A 24,135-nucleotide genomic window follows, 5' to 3' on the forward strand; every position below is an offset into this window, starting at 1 on the left:
ATCCTGCTCTTGCATGTTTTCCAAGTAACATTGTTGTGATTTGCAATGAAAGGTTGTCTCGTGTTATGTCAGCTCGAAGGTAATCACCATGTCTCTGATTAGAAGCACTTGAGAATGAATTGGCTAATTTGTTTTCATCTCTCTCCTCCTGCTTGTCCAACAGGAGCTGGTGTCAGACACGAATCAGCATGTGAAGTCTGCACTGGCCTCTGTTATCATGGGCCTCTCCACTATCCTGGGCAAGGACAACACCGTGGAGCATCTGCTCCCCCTTTTCCTGGCCCAGCTGAAGGACGAGGTAGTACACTGGGCCCTCTGCCCACACTTTGTCTCCATCTTCCGCATGCATCACGAGCGCCGTTTTCTCCCATAAGCCCCTTCGTCTGGTAATTTAACAGTAATTAATATAAAGTCTCTGCCACGAAATCCCAAGACGATCAACACAGCAGACAAATTTTGAAAGAAGCCGATACGTTACTGGGAAAGGGTCTTGTTTTCACGACCATTTTTAATGCACCATTTTGGCTGTGTAATTTTAAAAATTAGTACTAATTAGTCATCAAAGAATAGCATGAAAAAGGTCTGGAAATGAGTAATTCTAGAGCTGATGGCCTTTTGTACTGAAGACAACAGCTTCATCAAATTGCACAGTATGAAGTACATCAGTTGTGAAACGGTCATTAGCAGACTCGGTGGTGTAAGTGTAGGAAAAAGTCCATTTAGAGGTTTTAATGGCTGTTCTCATGCCTCGTGCTCCTGATTGATGTGTCCTTAATTGCCATTTGACACCTTAACTCTTTCACCACTGCGCAACTTCATATACAGACTGCTGTCATGTCAATATGCCATCGTCGCTTTGCGATAGGAGGCTACACGGATGAGTTAATGCTGTCCAACGCCTTCCATCTCTTGTAGCTGCTAATAAATTTACTCCTGATAAGTCAGTCCATGCCTGGATGATGTACCAGCATATATGAGGTCTTCCATGTGGTCTGTTGCCTTCAACAAGACCTGTCATTATACTCCTTTCGATGGTATCGTGGTTTACTCATCATGTGACCAAAGTACTTCAACTTGTGGGATTTGATGTGACGTAGCAGCTTGCTTTCTGTTCTGGCCAGGCGGACTACAGACTGCTATCTACACTACAAGTTATTCCATGAAATCGAGTCGTACATGAGCTGATGGCCGACGAGACGTGTAGCACCAAGTTGGCTGTAAGCCATGTATGACAAGATTGAGTGGAATAACTGTTTTATTCTATTCAAGTTCACTGGATTTTGAGAAACGGAGCTTTTTTTTTCCCCAAATTTGATAAATACTTTTAGACAAAACATCCAACAAAATGATTTTCACTTGGAATGCAAACAAACTGGCGAAATGACAGCAGCAATTTGTGAAAAAATGTGATACGTTCTCACCATCAAATACTTTCATTCCATATTTTGTGCTTTTTTTTTTGGTATATTTTTGGGGTTTTCTTCTTTAGGGTTTTTGGCGGTTGGCAAACCAACTTAAAGGTACATAACTGCCACCAACTGGGCTGGAGTGTAGAACAGGAGATATTGGGGGGTGACAAACTATATTTTAGCTATTTCTGTTTCTTTTAAGTACTTGAACAATTGTTACGGTTTTGTTTTCGAGTAGTTTTTATTTCTTACTCGGTTGGGTCAGCAACATGCTCAACAGCAACATGGTATATGAGCTGATTGGCTACTCTACTACTAATCTATTAGAGCACTTGATTGCTCATATCCAGTGAATGTGTATAGAATAAAACTTTTTATATAAATACCATTAGCACTAAGTCACTTTTTGTAATAAATTCAATATAAACCAGTACACAGTTTTACAACCCCGATTCCAAAAAAGTTGGGACAAATTGTAAATAAAAACGGAATGCAATGATGTGGAAGTTTCAAAATTCCATATTTTATTCAGAATAGAACATAGATGACATATCAAATGTTTAAACTGAGAAAATGTATCATTTAAAGAGAAAAATTAGGTCTTTTTTTTAAATTTCATGACAACACATCTCAAAGTTGGGACAAGGCCATGTTTACCACTGGGAGACATCCCCTTTTCTCTTTACAACAGTCTGTAAACGTCTGGGGACTGAGGAGACAAGTTGCTCAAGTTTAGGGATAGGAATGTTAACCCATTCTTGTCTAATGTAGGATTCTAGTTGCTCAACTGTCTTAGGTCTTTTTTTGTCGTATCTTCCGTTTTATGATGCGCCAAATGTTTTCTATGGGTGAAAGATCTGGACTGCAGGCTGGCCAGTTCAGTACCCGGACCCTTCTTCTACGCAGCCATGATGCTGTAATTGATGCAGTATGTGGTTTGGCATTGTCATGTTGGAAAATGCAAGGTCTTCCCTGAAAGAGACGTCGTCTGGATGGGAGCATATGTTGCTCTAGAACCTGGATATACCTTTCAGCATTGATGGTGTCTTTCCAGATGTGTAAGCTGCCCATGCCACACGCACTAATGCAACCCCATACCATCAGAGATGCAGGCTTCTGAACTGAGCGCTGATAACAACTTGGGTCGTCCTTCTCCTCTTTAGTCCGAATGACACGGCGTCCCTGATTTCCATAAAGAACTTCAAATTTTGATTCGTCTGACCACAGAACAGTTTTCCACTTTGCCACAGTCCATTTTAAACGAGCCTTGGCCCAGAGAAGACGTCTGCGCTTCTGGATCATGTTTAGATACGGCTTCTTCTTTGAACTATAGAGTTTTAGCTGGCAACGGCGGATGGCACGGTGAATTGTGTTCACAGATAATGTTCTCTAGAAATATTCCTGAGCCCATTTTGTGATTTCCAATACAGAAGCATGCCTGTATGTGATGCAGTGCCGTCTAAGGGCCCGAAGATCACGGGCACCCAGTATGGTTTTCCGGCCTTGACCCTTACGCACAGAGATTCTTCCAGATTCTCTGAATCTTTTGATGATATTATGCACTGTAGATGATGATATGTTCAAACTCTTTGCAATTTTACACTGTCGAACTCCTTTCTGATATTGCTCCACTATTTGTCAGTGCAGAATTAGGGGGATTGGTGATCCTCTTCCCATCTTTACTTCTGAGAGCCGCTGCCACTCCAAGATGCTCTTTTTATACCCAGTCATGTTAATGACCTATTGCCAATTGACCTAATGAGTTGCAATTTGGTCCTCCAGCTGTTCCTTTTTTGTACCTTTAACTTTTCCAGCCTCTTATTGCCCCTGTCCCAACTTTTTTGAGATGTGTTGCTGTCATGAAATTTCAAATGAGCCAATATTTGGCATGAAATTTCAAAATCTCACTTTCGACATTTGATATGTTGTCTATGTTCTATTGTGAATACAATATCAGTTTTTGAGATTTGTAAATTATTGCATTCTGTTTTTATTTACAATTTGTACTTTGTCCCAACTTTTTTGGAATCGGGGTTGTAAAAGGAAATATAATGAACCAGAGTGACCCATTTGGTGCTGTTGGAAATGAGAGGAATGCTGCTTTGAGAATTTGTAACATTTTATGACTGCAAACCGAAGGGTAAATTCACATTTTATCCATTAATATTTACTGAAGGAAAGATGCCTAACCCTAATTAACGTTAAATAGCACTGTGCTTATCTAAATTGCGTTGGAGGAAATCCCGGGCAATCCAACTTCTCAACCGATCAGTATCTCCAGTACACGTAGGTTTCCCAACTACAGTGAGACTGGAATAGCGGTCTGCCATGATGATGATGGCAACCAGTACACAGGATTGCTTTTGCAGTCTGTTGTGTTGAAAGATTCCATATTTTCTGGACCGATACAGCGGTTTGCAGTGGTGAAGGGGGTTAATTAGTGTTGGCGCAAAACCTCATTCTTTGAGCAGTGTCGGAATTTGTTGTACATATGAAACTGAGCCGGACAGAAATCCCTTCCTTTTGAAACTGCATTGACCTTTGACCTAATCGAGAAGTAAAAATCATAACATTTAGATGAGGTCCTTTCCAAAAGCCTGCCTCCTGTGTTTGTGGTTTCCTCTGTTTCTTTGGCTTACCCTTTGAATGTCAAACATTTGCTCTGAAAATGTTTAGACCTGGAGTCCACAAATTCTGTCCTGCAGCATGTTTCCATTGGCTGCTTCTGTCCAACCTCGTGTTTGGCAAACGGGAGTGATGTCTGGGTTTGAGTCACTCATCACAAGATCACGTATGGTAGCAAGTCATCCGAGGTCTGGCAAATGTATGCGAGAGCTGCAACAAAATCTGGACTGCAGTCCTCAAGCAACCTTTTAAGGAAATATTAAAGCCTTTTTGGTTTTGTTTAGCTGACCGAACACACATTTGTCATTTTGGCTAAAAAGAGGAATGTGTAAAGCTCCTGCAAATTAGAACTATGTTTAGTTGTATTCTGTAATGTACAACCCATATTTCATGATTAAACCATGTGGCTTGCTGCTGTATCCATATGGTCTGATGGTTGTGTCTTGGCTGAAACAGAAAAATGTTTGATAACTCACATGACTAAAAGATCCATGTATTGTGGTGTTTTTTTTTTTTTTTTTTTTGGGTTTGTAAAGATACCAAGCTGTTTAAATCGGATAATGTAAGAAGTTCTTGTATGCCTTCCTGCAGTGTCCTGAAGTGCGTCTGAATATCATCTCCAACCTGGACTGTGTGAACGAGGTGATAGGCATTCGGCAGCTTTCTCAGTCCCTGCTGCCCGCTATCGTAGAACTGGCAGAAGATGCCAAATGGAGGGTGCGTCTGGCCATCATTGAGTACATGCCACTGCTGGCAGGCCAGCTGGTGAGTTCATCCCACCTTTCACACTTGTGCTGCAGAGTAAATTTGAGCATGACCCAGAATTGTTAAACATCTTGGTTCTGTGGTTGGTTGGTTTGCTTTTCTTCTTGGGCCATCCTTAAAAAAAAATCCGTTTCCTGTCCACCGGGTGAGCAAAAAAATTTTCAGTCGGGAGGGATATATATATATATATATATATATATATATATATATATATATATATATATATATATATATAAAATTTTTTATATATATGAATGGATAAGAAATCGCAATGCTGTTTGCTTTTTCTTTCAGTACTTTATTACAAAAGCAGACACGTTTAATAAAATGACAGTTTAATCAACTGAAACTTGTACAAAAACTTTAAGTTAGCATTTTAAATGCTGACTGCAACATTTGCAAAACTTTTACAAAGGTACTTAAAATGTCCGACACACGGACTTTTTGTAGTTCTAAATCGAGCGTTAGGCCGAGTTCGGATGAAATTACACTATTAAAACGATCACTGAATGATTTGTTTTTTCTGAATCTTTACTATTTTGTTGTTCGCTAGAATACCATTTTGCGATTTCACACTTAAGCAAATGTTTGAAAACTCCGGATCTCCTTCCTTCATGGTGGCTGCCTTTTTTTTTTTTTTTTTTTGTGCCGCACAGTGCATGCACAGAGGTGATTCAGGTCAGAGTGCGCGCGCACTCGGCGGAGGCAGTAGTGTGTCAGGGCTGTCGGAGGGGACAGAAGCAGAGATGACGCTTATTTTGTCTCCGGTAAACCAGTCTTCTCTCGTTCAATTACGTGCTGGCATCAAAAGACACCGTTGGTTGTAAATGAACCCAAACTGAGTGGTTGGAGTGTATTTTCATACACAAATGGAGAAATGTTGGCTGAGTGTGTAATTGTGTAGCCCCACTGCAGACCGTTGTCGTTGTTAATCCATAGCATGCTCAGCTGCATGAATGTGTCATGCACCGAAAATAAGAGATTTACAAGCCAGGAACGCCTCATGATGCAATACGCAAGAAAAGAAAGAAGATTTACTGCCATTTTACTTTGTATTTGAGTAAAGTGAATAAATAAATGGTCTGTGGAAAATACAGTTAATCCTGGGAACTGCGTGCACAGGAGTTTTTGTGTTTACTCCCCCCCGGCCGGCTACTTATTTGTCATGGCTGGCTAGTATGAGCCTTTGTGGAAAGCCCTGAGAATGCGGAAGTGTCGAGTTCGATTTTAGATTTACGAACACGAAAAAAAATGTCGAAAAACCGGAGTTTAAAAAAAAAAAAATTTCAACTGCACTCACCTGGCCGGTGGACCGGAAACAGAACACTTTTTAATAATGGCCTAGTTGTCAGGACTTTTCCCAATAGTGTTTTAGTTAACTGATTTGGTTTGTTAGCCATAATTTCCGTCCCTCTTTTAACTTCTCAAGATGTAGTTTATGTAGATAATGAACTGAACGTCACTGATGGGACGGACACCAGCTTTCCTGAAAATGTTTAGTTTTTTCAGCCAGGACTTCCTCCAAAATGCTTTTAATCATGGTGGTCCAAGTCCATCTCTTCCTCCTCCCAATCCCACAGAAGTAGCATATTTTTAACTTGGATGTCTGAAGCTTATTTGGTGTTTTTGTGCTATGGTTTTTTTTTTTTTTTTTTTTTTTAAATACACTTTTGAATGATTTAGAATAGCAAGTTGCATAACCTTTTTTTAATCCCCATGTTCCCGTAGGGGGTGGAGTTCTTTGATGAGAAGCTGAATTCTCTGTGCATGGCATGGCTGGTAGATCATGGTAAGTCTGCTAGCACTGTACTGTGGTGAAAGGCTTCGCGCTCTCCGTTATTAAATACGAAATGAAGGTGCATTGTAGGTGTACAAGAAAGTGGTACTGTAAAAGAGAGAAAGAACTTTATTCATCACACACTTGTGAAATTTCCTCTCTGCTGAAGCAATGAGCGCGCGCGCACACACCCAGAGCAGTGGGCAGCCATGCGGGGAGCGGTTGAGAGTTTGGTGCCTCGCTCAAGGGCACCTCAGCCCAAAGCCGTCCCATATTAGCCTAACCTGCATGTCTTTGGACTGTGGGGGAAACCCATGCAGACACTGGGAGAACATGCAAACTCCGCACAGAAAGGCGGAATTTGAACCCAGAACCTTCTTGCTGTGAGGTGACCGTGCTAACCACTCCACCACCGTGCCGCCCTGTATGAACCTTTTCTTGATTTGTCAGTGGGTCCCTGTTTGTTTTTAGATATCTGGTGGAACAGCACTGCCCTATAATAAACTCGTGAGAATCTGTCACTCCTCCCTGCCCAAAATGCCACTTGTGACCAGTGACAGAATGAACCTAATGGCCCTTTTCCACTACCCTTTTTCAGCTCACTTCAGCCCGACACGGCTCGCGTTTCGACTACCAAAAACCAGCACGACTCAGCTCGCTTCAGCCCTGCTTAGCCCCTAAAACTCGCACCGTTTTGGAGTGGGGCTGAAGCGAGCCAAACCGAGCCGAGTGGGGCTAGGGGCGTGAGCAGACACTCCCCTGTGCACTGATTGGTGAGGAGGAGTGTCCTCACATGCCCACACACGCCCCGCGAGCACGCTGGGATCTGTAAACACCGTAAACCCGGAAGAAGAATAATTACGAATTACGAGAATTTCTGAAGCCTTATGCGCCTCGCCTCATCTATACGCTCTTGCCAGTATCTGTCCGCGTTGTCGGTGACAACAAGTCACAGCACCAAGACCAGCAACACTAACGACTCCATGTCCTCCATGTTTATTGTTTACTATCCGGGTTGTGAGACTACTGCTTAAAATCTTACTGATGTCACTGTTTGCGCTGCTTAACGACATCACGTGACGTCCACCCACTTTCGCTAACTCCACCCAATGTGTCCACCCACTTCCAGCCAGCACGGTTCAGCGCGGTTGTAGTCGAAATGCAACTCCAACAGCCCCACTCAGCCCCACTCAGCACGACTCAGCACGGCACGGCTCAGCCCGACTCAGCCGCGTTGGTAGTGGAAAAGCGGCATAAATGGCGACTGCATTTCTGGACAGACTTGTTTTACTGTTTGGTGCTGGACTTTTAATATTTTTAAATAATTTTTGGGTCAAGTTTCATTTTAAAAAGTGCCTTTATTATTCTACCCCCGGTCCAAGGGTGGTGTACTGGTTTACCTCTGTCCCAAACACCCTTTTTCTCAGCAACCACTAATCATAGCCACTTGGTACCTAACTTCAGCTCGGGGTTCTATACCGTGTATACCATTTTTTTCAGGTCCGTTTTCAACTACAAATCACAACTGCTTGATATTTGGTAGCGAGTTTGAACTTGGGATTCTATACTGTATATACCCTTTTCAGGTCTGTTGTACATCAACTTCCTGTTTACCGACTGAATGTATTTACGAAGTTGTCGTAACACTTTTCTCAGCAACTACAAATCATAGCCACTTGGTACCTAATTTCAGCTTGGGGTTCTATACTGCGTATATGGTTTTCAGGTCTGTTGCACATCGACTTCCTGTTTACTGACTGAATACGTTTACGAAACATATAGGGTGGATTCAAAATGACAGTTTACCAGGATGCTATTTTGAAATTCCTGGGGCGAGACACGGCTCTTTACTTGTTTCAGGGTTAATTATTTGTTGAAGTCAACATTGACAATAAGCGCCCTGTTCCTTCGATTGCGTGCATTCTGATAAGTGAGAGCGGGGGGGGATACGTAAGGATCTTGTGTTCAGTTCCAAGTAGTCCAGTACTCCTCTTATTTTATGTAACGAGAGTGTTGCATCTATAGCCACACAGTAGACACATTTCTCACACACTGGCATGCTTGGCGTGTTCCTGATTGGATGACCAAAGAGAGCTGCTGTTTCTTCTGGCTGGCTCCTCCCTTTCTTGCCAAAGAGCAGAGAAAAAGGGAGACGTGCTTCCCGGCAGCTTTCACTCTGCATGCTGTAAATCTGATGACAATCCTGCAGCACCCAGGAAATGGCTGAGAGCTCTGCCTTTTTTAAATTTGTATTTTCCTCATCTGGATATTTGTTTTTTAAATCCCCCCCTCCCCGTTTCCCTTTTTTCTCTGTCTGACTCTGCCCTGTACCCCTTCCCCTAACTGCTTTCCTGGCTGCTGTGTGGTCAGCCCACAGGAAAAGCCACTGCTCAGTATGTAGGTCAGCTCGTTGGCCCGGCGAAGCTTCTCTGCTTCAGTAGCTTTGAAGAGCCGCACTGTGTCCCTCTCAAGCGTTTTCACAGCCGAGATGTGAATCAAGGTCAAATTTGGGTCTGACCTTGATTGATTCATACACTGTTCTCCCCCCCCCACCTTAAATTATTTCTGGTCACAGTTGTTTGACTCACCAAACAGTGAGATTAATACTTGACTGTTTTGTTTTAAACTTTTGTTTAAGGTCATGTTAATAGGCTGATTTCTCATACTCTGCTTTATTATTGGACACATCACTTTCAGGTCTGACTAACGGAGTGGTTTGGTCAACATGTTGCAGATTTATGTTGCTTGTATCTGTAAAAAAAAAAAAATTCTATGGGCAGCCACGCAGGACCCAGATGGGTTACGTCACAGGAATGTTCCTGTCTGTCAGTCGCAGCACCTCTTGTATAAGCACAACAGACTGGGCCACAGTTTTCTGCTTGTTCTGTATAACAATTAAAGGCACACTACGTCACATGGGTTTTTTTTTTTTTTTTTGTTTGTCACCAGTGTACGCAATCCGGGAGGCAGCCACCTGTAACCTGATGAAGCTGGTGGAGAAGTTTGGAGCAGAGTGGGCTCAGAACACCATCGTGCCCAAAGTGCTCGGCATGGCTAACGACCCTAACTACTTGCACAGGATGACCACGCTCTTCTGTATCAATGTGAGTTAATGTTTTAACAGGACCGATGTTTATGAACAGGGGCGTTCATAATAAATTCCCTTCTCATGTTTTGGCGGTGTGTTCAGTTAGTTATGCTATGATGCTTGTTTTACGATATGGTCGGAAGTTTGTTGCAGTCGACTCACTAAACCTCGAGTCCAGTCTCGTGTCCCAGGTGTTCAAGTCCAAGTCGTTCAAGAAAATTTAGTCCGAGTCCAACGCTTCAACCGTACCATTTGACGGCAGCTGTTTTAGTGCCATGAGTTTGTTCCTGAACATGTCGTATGAACAGGTGAATGTGCTTCTCTTCGTCAGGGAGTGTGAAGTATTCTGTCAGAGATGGTTGGGAGACGAATGTAAGTGCAGAAGGTGTGTTTATTAACCCATTGATGCCGGATGCTGCGTCGCGCAACATTGCCCGTAGCGCCGGTTGTTGCATAACGCAACATTGCCCCAAATAATGGTTGCTGCATAACGCAGCATTGTTGATTTGTCATTATTTTCAAGACGCATGCCAGATTTGTTTTTTTTTTATAAAAATGTTAGTGTTAATGCTGAATGAGCATGATCCAATAAAAGCAGAGAATTTTATCTTTTAAATGCAACTTATTTCATTTCTTTATGTGCTTCAGAGGCTGAGATATTGAATTTTTCGTAGGCGTTTTCAATTAATTATTTTTCTTTCAGAAAACCCTCAGGCAGATGGGGACCTTTTCTAAAAACTGGCTTAGGCATTTGCAGGCGGTTTTTTTTTTTTTTTTTTTTGCAGGCGTTTCAGGCGTCAATGGGTTAATACAAGTGAAGACGGTAAACAATCCAGAACGGCTGGCAAAATCGTGAAACGGGCAACAGGTCGAGCGAGGCGCAAACAGGCTATCGTAGACTCGGCAGAATCAAAGACAAGAAACAGGAAATCGGTTATCAGGAAACCAAACAAGGGAATAAGGCTCGGTAATGTGTCAGCAACGCAACTCAATACTTCGCAAAGTAAGTGTGTGTTTTCACAGTTTTTATATCGGCGCGCTGATTGCGCTTTAATCCTGTGAAGGTGCGAGTCGTTTACGTCGCACACGAGAGTCGGCTTGGCACACGTGCTGTACGAAGTGTGCCCGAGAGTCCATCTGATGCACGTGCCAAGGCGCGCAGGTGTGACACTTGCACGAAATTAGTATGAAAATGAATGTAGATATAAATCTGCCAAATTATAGCATGTTACAAAAAATAAAGAAAAAAAATCTGAATCTTCGTCTCCAATTTACAAGTCAGAGTCAAGAGTCCTTAAAATTAGGGCACAGGTCAGACTCGAGTACTCCAAGCCTGGTTTGTGGACACCCGACCAACACGCCTATGTGCTCGTTAAACGTCCCATTCGATATTTAGTCCCCCTTTTGCTGAAAATTACCTTCACTCTTTTTTGGGAAGGCTTTCCACTAGATTTTGAAGCATAGTTATAAAGAGTTGCTCATTCAGGTACAAGAGCATTAGTGAGGTCGGGCACGGGTACCGGGTGAGGAGGCCTGGGGTGCAGTTTGTTCAGTGGCGTTGAGGTGAGGGCTGTCTGCAGGCCGCTCAAGTTATTTCCACACCATTCCTGACAAACCATGTCTTCCTGGCTCTCGCTTTGGCGTTGTGATGCTGGAACAGGCTTCAGGGCTAGGCTGCTTAATTCCACTGACGGGACGAATCTTAATGCTCCAGCATAAGCCATTCAGGACAGTTGTGTGCTTCCAAGTTTGTGGAAACTGAATTTGTGTATAAACTTTTGGCCATCTAGTGTACTACATAGCTTGCATGCTTTTATGGAAATGTATTCCAAGAATAAGCACTGAAAGGCAAATCTAAATCAAATACACTACACAAGTTTTAACTTTAAAAAGCATCATACCTGGAGGTGTTTTCCAATCCCCTTTTGTACTCTTTTACTTTACCCTTTATTTTCTGTATTTGTCTGTAGGTCTTCATGTTGATTGTTTGTTAATTGACATACAAAATCAACAACCAATAAAAAGTAAACGACAAAACGCATCATACGTTTTTATCCCCCGCTGCCCGAAACACCCGAAGAGGGATTATGTCGTGGCGATTTCTGTCTGTCCGTCTGTCCCGGGAAGGGTGCTCACCTTGTGCAATCAACTCCTCTCAAGTTTTGGAGGAATTTCACCAGTCTTGGCAAAAGGCCTTTGTTGTATGTCGGTAGTACGCATATTGTCATTTGGTTGCGTTTTACCAGAGTTGCAGCCGTTGATTAACAGCCTTGTACTTTGACAATTTCATGAAGGTGTGCTCGGCTTCTGACATCAACTCCTCTCACAATTTTTGGATGAATTTCTCGAAGTTTGGCAAAAGGCCTTGTTATATGACGGTAATACGCAGATTGCGATTTTAGTTTGTGAAAATTTTCCCAGAGTTTTGACCTTTGATTAAATAACTTGTACTTTGACAGTTTCATGAGGGTGTACGTTCTTCTGAAATCAACTCCTCTCACAACTTGTGGAGGAATTTCACCAAACTTGGCAGAAGGCTTTGTTATATGACAGTTCTACGCATATTGAAATTTCGTTTAATTTGGGCAAATTTTCCCAGAGTTACGCCCTTCATTATTAACCAACTTCTACTTTGGAAATTTCATCAAGGTGTGCTTGCTTTCTGAAATCAACTTCCCGCGCAGTTTTTATCCCCCGCTGGCCGAAAGGCCCGAAGGGGGATTATGTCTTGGCGATGTCTGTCCTCCGTCCCGGGAAGGGTAGCCTGGGAAATCCCATGCTGCTTTGCACAATCGTTCTGATCTGAAAAGACAGCATGGAAACTATGGTCTAAAGGCTCGCCTGAGTTAAAGCCTCTGCATGCTCTTACGACAAGGCTTTCGCAGATAGCTTTTCGCAGGCAGTTGTAATTTATCGTTGAGCGGGGAGTAATAGGCGTGCGCGATGTTATTCACCGCTACAACGCAAGGGGGCACGAAATCGCTAGGAGTAGTTGGTGGGTGTGGTTAGTGGAGTGTTTATCCTCCGGTTACTTATAATGACTAGAACTGGAGTCGTATAGATGTACGTACTTCCTCACTTCCTCGATCAACCGCTCTTCGTGCTGCTCCATCTTCACTCGTGTTTTTAAAAACGGCGGTCGTGAAAACAAACCAAACCGGGAAAGTAGGGAAGCGGAAGTGCGTGTACAGCGGATGTAGAGTGGACCAATCAGAGCCCTCTTGTCTGCGAGGCTTCTGTGGTGGTCACAATTTTTGGGAGGTGTGTGCAGAGCGTCTGCGAAGGTGGGGGGGGCTACGCAGACGCTATCTGCGACACCGTCTGCGAGGACTGCGTTGTCAGCATAAATTGGCCTTTAGGGAGCCAATCAGAGAGTGGGGAGGGGTGGAAAGATGGTGACGCGTACTACTCGACAAACGGAAGCTTGTAGTTTATTTGGGACTGTTTTCGGATCACATTTAACATGGCGGCGAGCGATACGAACCAAACTTTCGATCAGCTTCTCTCATATGTCTTGCACAAACGGCAGTAATCGTTTGGTGCCATTGTTTTCCTATTTTTGTTTTGCCTTCTCTTTCTCTTTCCTTCTCTTCTTCATCGCTCTAACTACGTCACCGGGTACAACTGCCATGATTGGCCATGGGCTACGTATACGCCAAATGATAGACATTCGCAACGTCCAATAAACGGCCGTTGACAATCGTAAACCACACCTCCCCTACGAGAAATTCATTAGGCGGATTCCAGACCATATTTCACTTGTGATATGGTCTGGTGTTAACCAGACTGCGGGAAGGGTATTCGCCTTCTGAAATCAACTCCTCTCACAATTTTTGGAGGAATTTAACGAAACTTGACGGATTCCTTGTTGTACGTCGGTAATACGCATATTGCAATCTTGTTCAATTCAGTCGCATTTTATTTATGGCCGAGTTGCCAGCAGGGGATATCATGCTCTCGGAGCGCTCTTGTTAGTTATGTCATGTGCCTTCATACTATTTGGAGCTGTGCAGAGTTGGAGCAGTGGTCTTGTAAAAGTAAAACATGAATGTTGTACCCTTTACAAGGTGCAAGGCTGAGATCAGAGGTGTGGAGACCGTAATTATGGATGCTGATCTGAAGCAGTTCAGAACAACTGTTTGTTTTTTCTCTCTCTCTCTCTCTCAGGCCCTTTCTGAGGCGTGTGGGCAGGAGATCACCACCAAGCACATGCTACCCATTGTCCTAAAGATGTCCAACGACCAGGTTGCCAACGTGCGCTTCAATGTCGCCAAATGCCTACAGAAAATTGGACCAGTTGTAGACAGCAAGTAAGTTGATCAATCCACCCCCTACTTTCCTTTCCTTCCCTTTGAAAGAATTCTTCCTCACCCCTGCGTGTTTCTCAGCTCCCTGCAGTCGGAGGTGAAGCCAGTTTTAGAGAAGCTTGCCACAGACCAAGATATGGATGTGAAGTACTTCGCTCAGGAAGCTATAAGCGGTACGTGTCCTTTACTGCGCTCTAGTAATGTGTAACTTTCCGTCCGTCTCACCTCTTTCCGTCTCTCTCCACAGTTCTCGCCTTGGCCTGAACATCTCACCAGAACGACGACAAAGCAAGACTTCCTGCGTTCTATTTATTGGTGATTTTGATTGGTTGTGTATTAACGTCTGTGTAGTTCTTATTTACTCTCGGTGATGTCGAATGATCAAAGGGTGCACCCGTGCTTGTGCTGTAAATCTCTGCTTCAACCACAGGGTCACTGGAGTTAGGTAATGCATGATGGATGGTGTGTGCTCCTGGCTTCCAGCTGCACCACATGTTCGTGTTCTCCTCGCTTTCACTCATAAAACGCCAGTGAGCCGGGATGGGTGTGGCGGCAGCAGCAGCAGGGAAAACTTAAAAATGTGCGGAGCAGAAAGACTTGAGGACCAGGATTAGAGAACATTTTATCTCAAAGTGTTTAACACAGGAGCACAAATCGTGCGTTTTTACTAACACGGTCAATAATTGGATTTTGGGAAACGCCTTAACTACTTATTGACCACGTTAGTCATTTTGTACCACTAGACGCGTCTTGCATGCGCTTTAGTAAATTAATTCTCGAAGTTAAATCCTTCCAGCTACCTCTGTCGTCTTTTAAGAGCTATTTCTTAGCTAAAATCCAGAACACGTCCACTCTGAAGCCCTGCTTTCACAGACTGGAGCTTGTGCAGCTGATGGTGTGAGATGCCAGTTTGTTTGTTTTGGTAGAGCTCTCGGCACGCAATGCTCCACGATTCAACACGGGACCATTCCACATTGTGTAACTTCTCCTGTGACTGACTACTACATCCTTGCGTTAGGTTTTTTTTTTTTTGTGCTCCTCTTCTTTCCAGTCATCTGGGTTTTATGTGAAAGTGATACCTAGGAATGTGCATAGATTTTTAAGTTTGTATGTTTAGGATTAATCCAGGTGTTTTTTTTTTTGTGGAAATGTGACGTTTTGTTTTCAGTGTAAAAACAAATGCACCTCCTGCATAGCAGAGGGCAGACGAGAAAGCTTTTGCTCGCTTGAGCCTGCATGCATTAAGAGGAGTACTGATGATCAGAGCGTGAAAGGAAAACGCTGTCCAACATCAGCACTCTTATTAAAGGATGGGTCGTGAAAATACCTTCTGCACAACCTCTGGAAGGCTGTTGTGTTCTTTTAAAGGGGACAGTGGGAAAGGATGTATTATTTTACCAGTATAAACGGCCATAGCATCAGCTCACGAGTAAACCTTTTTGTTCATGTTCAGTATCATGAGTACCTTTTTTTTTTTTTTAACTATTTACTGTACTTTTGGAACCAAATAGTCAATAAAATGGATCCTGATCTTCAAATCAATGGGTGCGTGCTCAAGTCTTTGCATGCGTATACACATTTTTAACTAATCTCCTGGCAGCCTTTGCATCTCTTTTTTTTTTTTTTTTGGAAATTCTATATACGTGTTAAAAATTAATGGTTAGTCAAGTCTTTAATGTCCAGATACTATTACAGCAAGTGATCTTGTCTACATGTGATCTCACACATTTTTGTCAAGGAGGTTTCGGCAGGTTGTGTTCAGTGCCTTGTCTTAAACTGATCAGATTTCTGCCTTCAGTACATCCTGTCTTCGGGGATGTTTCTCACACGGTTTCAATTGCTAGGGATCATGTATACTGTAACATTTGTGCACTGGTGGAAGTCTTGGTGTCGGAAGCGGGTATTTGAGCGATTCAGCACGTAAAAGCCCGGCTCACATCAGCAATCTGGTCGTCTGCTTCCTGTCACCATGGGATGGGCCGCTGTGGCCGATTGTTTTCAGATGTTTGTCTGCTTCAGCATTACGCAATGATGGTCATGCTGAGAGTGAATTAGAGAGAATCTTGATCTGAAAATTATCTTGCTACTTGACTGTAGGTTTAAGTACAGTGGTGCTTGAAAGTTTGTGAACCCTTTAGAATTTTCTATATTTCTGCATAAATATGACCTAAAACATTGATCAGATTTTCACACAAGCCCTAAAAGCAGATAAAGAGAACCCAGTTAAACAAATGAGACAAAAATATTATACTTGGTCATTTATTTATTGAGGAAAATGATCCAATATTATATATCTGTGAGTGGCAAAAGTATGTGAACCTTTGCTTTCAGTATCTGGTGTGACCCCCTTGTGCAGCAATAACTGCAACTAAACGTTTGCGGTAACTGTTGATCAGTCCTGCACACCGGCTTGGAGGAATTTTAGCCCATTCCTCCATACAGAACAGCTTCAACTCGGGGATGTTGGTGGGTTTCCTCACATGAACTGCTCGTTTCAGGTCCTTCCACAACATTTTGATTGGATTAAGGTCAGGACTTTGACTTGGCCATTCCAAAACATTAATTTTATCCCTCTTTAACCATTCTTTGGTAGAATGACTTGTGTGCTTAGGGTCGTTGTCTTGCTGCATGACCCATCTTCTCTTTAGATTCAGTTTATGGACAGATGTCCTGACATTTTCCTTTAGAATTCGCTGGTATAATTCAAAATTCATTGCTCCATCAATGATGGCAAACCGTCCTGGCCCAGATGCAGCAAAACAGGCCCAAACCATGATATTACCACCACCATGTTTCACAGATGGGATAAGGTTCTTATGCTGGAATGCAGTGTTTTCCTTTCTCCAAACATAACGCTTCTCATTTAAACCAAAAAGTTCTATTTTGGTCTCATCCGTCCACAAAACATTTTTCCAATAGCCTTCTGGCTTGTCCACGTGATCTTTAGCAAACTGCAGATGAGCAGCAATGTTCTTTTTGGAGAGCAGTGGCTTTCTCCTTGCAACCCTGCCATGCACACCACTGTTGTTCAGTGTTCTCCTGATGGTGGACTCATGAACATTAACATTAGCCAATGTGAGAGAGGCCTTCAGTTGCTTAGAAGTTACCCTGGGGTCCTTTGTGACCTCGCTGACTATTACACGCCTTGCTCTTGGAGTGATCTTTGTTGGTCGACCACTCCTGGGGAGGGTAACAATGGTCTTGAATTCCCTCCATTTGTACACAATCTGTCTGACTGTGGATTGGTGGAGTCCAAACTCTTTAGAGATGGTTCTGTAACCTTTTCCAGCCTGATGAGCATCAACAATGCTTTTCCTGAGGTCCTCAGAAATCTCTTTTGTTCGTGCCATGATACACTTCCACAAACATGCGTTGTGAAGATCAGACTTTGATAGATCCCTGTTCTTTAAATAAAACAGGGTGCCCACTCACACCTGATTGTCATCCCATTGATTGAAAACACTACTTTAATTTCACCTTCAAATTAACGGCTAATCCTAGAGGTTCACATACTTTTGCCACTCATAGATATGTAATATTGGATCATTTTCCTCAATAAATAAATGAGCAAGTATAATATTTTTGTCTCATTTGTTTAACTGGGTTCTCTTTATCTACTTTTAGGACTTGTGTGAAAATCTGATGTTTTAAGTCATTTATGCAGAAATACAGAAAATTCTAAAGATTTCACAAACTTTTTCAAGCACCACTATGTATCCATCTCTAATATATAAAGAGTGAGAGATCAGCCGTAGCATTAAACCCACTGACAGGTGAGATGAATAAGATATTTAATTACCTCATTGCAGTGGGATATATTAGGCAGCAAGAGAAGTCGTTCTTGAAGTTGATGTGTTGGAAGCAGGAAAAATGGGCACGTGTAAGGATCTGGGGAGGGGCTTTCACAAAAGCATCTTAAGGCTAAGGAGAGAGTGGGTGTTCATTGTGATGCTCACACTACCATTTAATGATCTTTGTGCTACGATGCTTCTAGGAAACCCACCCCTGAGCGGCTTTGACAAGGGCCAGGTTGTGATGGCTAGATCTGATCATCTCCAAAATGGCACAGCTTGTGGGGTGCTCCTGGTATGCAGTGGTTGGTACCAAACAAAAGTGGTCCACGGAAGGACAACTGGTGACCTGGTGACAGGGTCATGGGTGTCAAAGGTTCATTGATTCGCATGGGGCATGAAGGCTAGTCCATCGGGTCCAATCTCCCAGAAGAGCTACTGTAGAACAAACTGCTGAAAAAGTTAATGCTGGTTAAAACAGAGAGGTTTCGTGCCACCATGTAATGTTCTTTTATATTATATGGACAGAGCCACGCACAAAAACAAGCTAATCAAAAGAATTTTAATCTTGAACGTGTCAAGTTAGTGGAAAAACATTGGGGGTGATGTCATCGGACTGAAATATCGGAAAATGTATCACTCGGCTTCATGATGTATTTTGTATGGAAAAATCATACATAATCAGTTTTTTTTTTCCATTCCCCTTGCAGCGTGCTGATCAAAGTTCTTCTAATCAGAGCACTTCTGCTGTCTTCATGCATTATTTAACATGGACTGTGAGGAAGTCAAAGTTTTGTGTGATTAACATGTTGCACTAAAGGCAAGTTAAAAAAAAAAAATTATTTAAACTTACTTTTATAAAGCAAGCCCTGAAGAAAAAATTCGTCTTTACACTCCTGGTTTGGCAAGCAGCAAAGCCCCCCCAAGAGAAGAGGAGTGAAGTGTCGTAGTCGTGTTGAGAAATTGCTGTTGTATAAGAGGAATAAAAGACTTTGAGACGTGCTACTTTTGTTGGATCTTTTAACAGCATGACTCTTCATGCTTTATTCCTGAAGTCATATAAAGTATGATGCAATAACATAATCAGGAGCTGATGGGACACAAATCAGAGTAAAGATTCCTGAGCATAGAAGCTTGATTTGACAGTAATGAAGTACATTTACTTGAGTACTGTACTTAAGTACACTTTTTGAGTATCTGTACTTTAATTTTTTTTGGAAACTTATGACTTTAACTTCACTACATTTGAAAGACAAATACGGTACTTTTTACTCCACTACATTTCTATCAAGGTCCTCGTTACTATGAAGCAGCTTTGAGAGTTGATTTTTTTTCTTTTTCTCTTTTTTAACATGTGATTGTTTTTTCGTAGGTGACACTGAACCAGACCATCAGTAATCACTAGGGTCACATAACCTTCATAGACTGTGCGTAAAATTAAGTTCAGTCATTTCTCCGCACCATTATTTAACACGATCAGTTGATGGCGGAATGGAAGGAGGCGGTTCTTCTGGGGCATGCACACGCACCCATGGCTATAGCTAGAACCCATGTTTCAGTTTTCTGAAAGGAATAAAAAGTCATTTCGTTTTAAATCTTTGTTTGGCGATAATGGCGCACATTACAGCCTACAAAAATTCGCCGGTCAACCTGCGGAAGCATATTGAGGTATATAAACGTTTTATTCCAAGAGAAAGCTTGCAATGAAGTTGGCTGTGCTTTTAGAGCTAGCGCTAACGTTGTAATTGCTATGCAGTCTGGTTCGTCAAACGACTTTCTATGGATTTGCCCGCCAAGTTGCCGTAGCCTTGTCCACGGCTAACATTAACACCCAGCTAGTTAACTTGGCCACTGTTAGTTAGCATGTAAAAACAGCGTTATGCTAACATGAATAACTTATCTGATGTGCTTTCAGAAATGTTTGAGCATAATTTTGCCAAATAAACAAATTATAGAAATCTTTCTTTTCTGGTAACGTTAAGAGAGAAACCTTTATTTGTCACATGCACACTTCAAGCACAGTGGAATTCATCCTCTGCATTTAACCCATCTGAAGCAGTGAACACGCGCGCGCACAGACCCAGAGCAGTGGGCAGCCACACCAGAGCGCCCGGGGAGCAGTCAGGGGTCGGGTACCTTGCTCAAGGGCACCTCAGCCCAAGGCCGCCCCACATCAACCTAACTGCATGTCTTTGGACTGTGGGGGAAACCGGAGCACCCGGAGGAAACCCACGCAGACACGGGGAGAACATGCAAACTCCGCACAGAAAGGCCCTCGCCGGCTGCTGGGTTCAAACCTGGAACCGTCTTGCTGTGAGGCAACCGTGCTAACCACTACACCACCGTGCGCTACCCAATATGATTTCGGGTTTGAAAAGAGTCTGCTAGCGTCAGGTGGAGTTTTGCTACCAAGCTAGCTTAACGTTAAACCACTATGATTCCCAAGGCAGATTCATATCTACATGAATACGTGCACGTGAGACCTGTGAGATGGACAGTTTTGTACTAGTCAGTCACAACAAATTGCTGGAATTTTTTGTTTTCGTGTCGGATGATGGTCTTGTACTTTTTTTGACTTGCTTAAAGCAGTGTTGCTGTTGGGCAGTTATTAAGCTCGAGGTGTGGACCTGGGTTTAAGCAGGTTGGATTGTCATTTTTATTTTCTGAGCAAGTTGCATTTACAGCGATTCCACTGTCTTCCTGATTAACATACATGTGTGCACACACTGCCAGAGCTGGGTCAGAACACGACCATGCTGGGAGGAGTGTTAGAATTTAAAGAAAAAATGAAAATAATTCTGTTCATTTGTTTCTTTTTGTAACGTTCTACCAGGTGTTTATTCGACAGGTTCTACAAGTTAGTCAGTGAATCCAGTCGGTTGCTTCAGAGGCGTTAGGTTTTGTAAGCGTTGTGGCAATAATACAACAATACGTTGACAGAAAATGTACTTTTAATACTTAAGTATTTTCAAAAGCAAGTACTTCAGTACTGAATTAAAATTTGACTGTCCAACTTTCACTTGTACTGGAGTAACATTTGACCAGTGGGATCTGTACTTTGACTTGAGTAATGAAGTTGGGTTCTTTGTCCACCTCTTGATTCGACCATAATTTATGGTGCCAGGAGTTGTCTCGTCTTGCTGCTCACAGAATGATAAATGGCAGAACAACTTATTTTAGTTCCTCCCTCCTTCCTGTCATTAATCTGAAGCAATCGGAACAGCTTTCTACCCATTCCATCGCTTCCCTCTTTCCAAAGCATACATGTTTTCAGACATGCACATACCACCTCATCTATCCATTTTTACATTTTGCTCAGTGAAAAATGTTGACCTTGCTGATTTTGTTTCAAACAGTGAGCTCATCATGGTGACATCATGCCCTTTTTCTTATTACTATCACTACTTTTGAAATTAAGGTTAGATTTTATTTGACTTCATCTAATGCCAGTTTTTTGTACTACAGGGACGAAATCTGGCACAACCCATCTGACAGGCTTCTGTCTTGTCCTGGTAGCGTGCCGTTTGGTTTGGTTACTTGCTGGCCTGTTGCCATGGTGAGACAGCTGATGTCAGATTAATTACTGGTGTGGCTGGTCAGTGTGTGTGCGAGCTTTGTCTAGCACAAGCACTTTCACCAGCTCAGTGGAATTGTGCTTGCATTAAATACTTAAAATCGTGAAATGCTGCTTACAACATTGTGCAGTTGGGACGCAGTGGGATGTTAAATCAGAAGTGTTAATGAACGGTACCAAATTTCTATAAGGCTCTTTGGATTCAAGATCATTTACTTGTTTAATTAGAATATTCTGTTGGGTGCCACTGGAATAGCCAGAAATAGCTGGGACCTGGGGCTTGGATGCAATTATTTGGGCTGCAAGTGATTTGTTTTGGGAACAATTGTTGTAGTTATTGCACCCCCATGGTGCTGAGCACATCAAGCAGGGTAAAAGCTCTAGGGAGAGGACAACTTCACTGTTACCTACAGAACAGTGCATGAGATTTAAAATGAACAGTTTCAAATGAGCCACAGAGTTTCAAACAAAACACTTGCACTGGTATTTACTTCCCACTGATGTTGGACAACGTCAGCCATTCTGTTGGGCCAACGCCGTTTTGTCCACTGGGTCAATGTTGAGCCACCAGATTATCAGCCACAAGTAAATCCACTTTGCCAAGGCTGGGCCAGTATCAGCCATTTAGTTGGGTCAAGGGTGGGTGCAAATGTAGGCCCCAAATAATTTTTTTTCCGTTGGGCAGCGTTATGAAATGTGCTCCTTTACCAGTGTTGAGCCAGCATTGATTCAACTTTGAAAGGGTTGTTAATTAAAAGTGCTCCTTTGCCAACAGGGGCAGTGTTGTATAGGCCAGCAAAGCCATCCACAATAAATGTTGGGCCAGTGTCAGTTTGCTACTCGGGTTTCTTGGCTTGATGCAGTCCAGCTCTACATTACGCTACTCTAAATTGTCCCTGACTTGTCAGTGTGTGTGGATGCTTGGACTGGCATACCATTATTCCAGTGTAACCGTGACCAGACTAAAGCTCTTATGAATGAGTGAATGAATAAATGTCTACACGGTGTATTGTGAAGACAAAATAAGTGTTTTAAATTGTAGTGTGTGTAACCACAGGTAAGAATGTTTTCAACATGTTTTCCTGAACAGAGATGACCCCAAAAAAAAAAGTTTATTCCAAACTCGCTTTGCTTCACAATCTCCCACGGATGTTCAATTGGTTTGAAACTTGGTGACTGTGAAGGTCACGGAATATCATTTTATATAATTTAATTTTCATCCTCATCAAACGTTCAGTGAGCCCTCAAGGCCTGTAGATGTGGGCAGAGTCACCCTGCCAGACGTCGCTCCCATAAGGACAAACATTTCCTTACAGGATAAAAGCGATCAATCAGAATGACTTCGTATTGATTTGCAGTGACACTTGTCTTTAAAGCAGATACGCAGAGCCACGGCCTCACTTTTTGTTTATAAATGCCTTGAGACCTCATGAATGACACAGGAATAGTTTGAAGCGTTAACAAATCTAATACAGTAATTTTTACGATTAAAGTGAGTCATAGAGGTAGCGGTCTGAGTGGCGTCACAGCAGGAAGCCTATCGGTCTCATTGCCATTTCTGCTATACTAAAAAACAGAGCTGACTGCAACTCCGATCCTCCATTTTGAGCTAATTTATCGCCATGCCGCGTAGATGTGTTGCTGGTGGGTGCAGCAACATGACAGAAGGTGGATTTGCATTGCATTCATGGCCCAAGAATGTTCAAACTGCAAAGATTTGGACGCGTTTTGTGAGAAGTTCATGGGCACCTTGGGCTAATTGTTGATGCTCCAACAATTGCTCTTATGCTGCTTTTACACGGGCAGTGGTGAACAAGTTGCACCCACTTTCCTTTGTTTACTCGCGCTCTATCGGTGGCAGAGTGGAAGTTAGACAGGTGAACACAAGTGTGCAGGGGCAAATCAGTGATTAGAAGTAAAATGGCAGGTGTACGTACTTGTTATTGTTTGTCATTACGTATTTTATAATTTCTTAAGTCTTTTAGCTTGTTCTTAACTTGCTTTATTGTCCTCTCGTTTGTTTCTCGGTTTAAATGCTTGGTGGTAAATTGGCTCATTGCGGCCCGATTTCTCCAAACCCATCTGGGTATCTGCATCCCTCCACAACTGGATGAGGGCAAGAACCTCTTCTTTAGTCCAGTTATCACTGCAACTGGCTTGGGACTTGCTTGACTCCATCGTTTAAAAGTGACGTTTGAAGGGTTCTAACTAATCCAAAATATCAGCATAGTGGCTACCAGTCATAACGGCCAGGGGTTCGAGGGCCACCTTAGGCCCCTGAAAGCTCATAGATTCTACATGCTCAGAGATGCGTTCTAGTGCATTTCCTGGCACTTTCAGGCCTCCCTGAAATCACTCTTTTTTGGTAATATTAATTTGGAGTTCTTTCTTTTTTTTTTTTTGCCAAAAGTTGCTGTGATTTTTGTTTTTGATTGAAGGCTTATAATTAATATTCAACTATATTAGTGACACATTTATGGAATAACAGTAAAACAACCAGCTGATGTTCACCAAGTGTCAGCTTTATTTTCAGTTTCAGCCATTCAATTAGAATACATGCCTATCCAGACCGAACTCGTATCATCCCTTCCCCTACTGACCGTTACTCCAATGGTTTCAATGCACCGTATTGCGTCACGTATGGTGCCTAAGCGCTTCTTAACACAGATGGCACTTTACCAAGAAGGAGGTAAACTGGACTAGCATGATCTGGGACGATCTCCACATGGAACTACTTGGGCAGCTATGCGCTGGGCGTTTACGTGGACGGGGAGTGGAGGATGTCCAAATGTAGAACAG

At 42.7% G+C, this 24,135-nt stretch overlaps 1 protein-coding gene across 1 annotated transcript in view; it reads left to right on the top strand.

The window, feature by feature from the left end:
• The window catches only part of ppp2r1bb (protein phosphatase 2, regulatory subunit A, beta b), a 51,040-nt gene extending 35,531 nt beyond the window's left edge, over positions 1 to 15,509 (top strand). The window contains exons 9-15 of the mRNA XM_060943840.1: positions 164 to 298; positions 4,626 to 4,799; positions 6,528 to 6,588; positions 9,526 to 9,680; positions 13,832 to 13,974; positions 14,053 to 14,144; positions 14,219 to 15,509. Coding sequence (XP_060799823.1) covers positions 164 to 298; positions 4,626 to 4,799; positions 6,528 to 6,588; positions 9,526 to 9,680; positions 13,832 to 13,974; positions 14,053 to 14,144; positions 14,219 to 14,235 — 777 coding nt within the window. The 3' untranslated portion in view covers positions 14,236 to 15,509. The remainder of the gene's footprint in view (positions 1 to 163; positions 299 to 4,625; positions 4,800 to 6,527; positions 6,589 to 9,525; positions 9,681 to 13,831; positions 13,975 to 14,052; positions 14,145 to 14,218) is intronic.
• Positions 15,510 to 24,135: the final 8,626 nt, after the last annotated feature.

This window comes from Neoarius graeffei, chromosome 17 (assembly GCF_027579695.1).
Source record: "Neoarius graeffei isolate fNeoGra1 chromosome 17, fNeoGra1.pri, whole genome shotgun sequence".
NCBI classification, from domain to species: domain Eukaryota; kingdom Metazoa; phylum Chordata; class Actinopteri; order Siluriformes; family Ariidae; genus Neoarius; species Neoarius graeffei.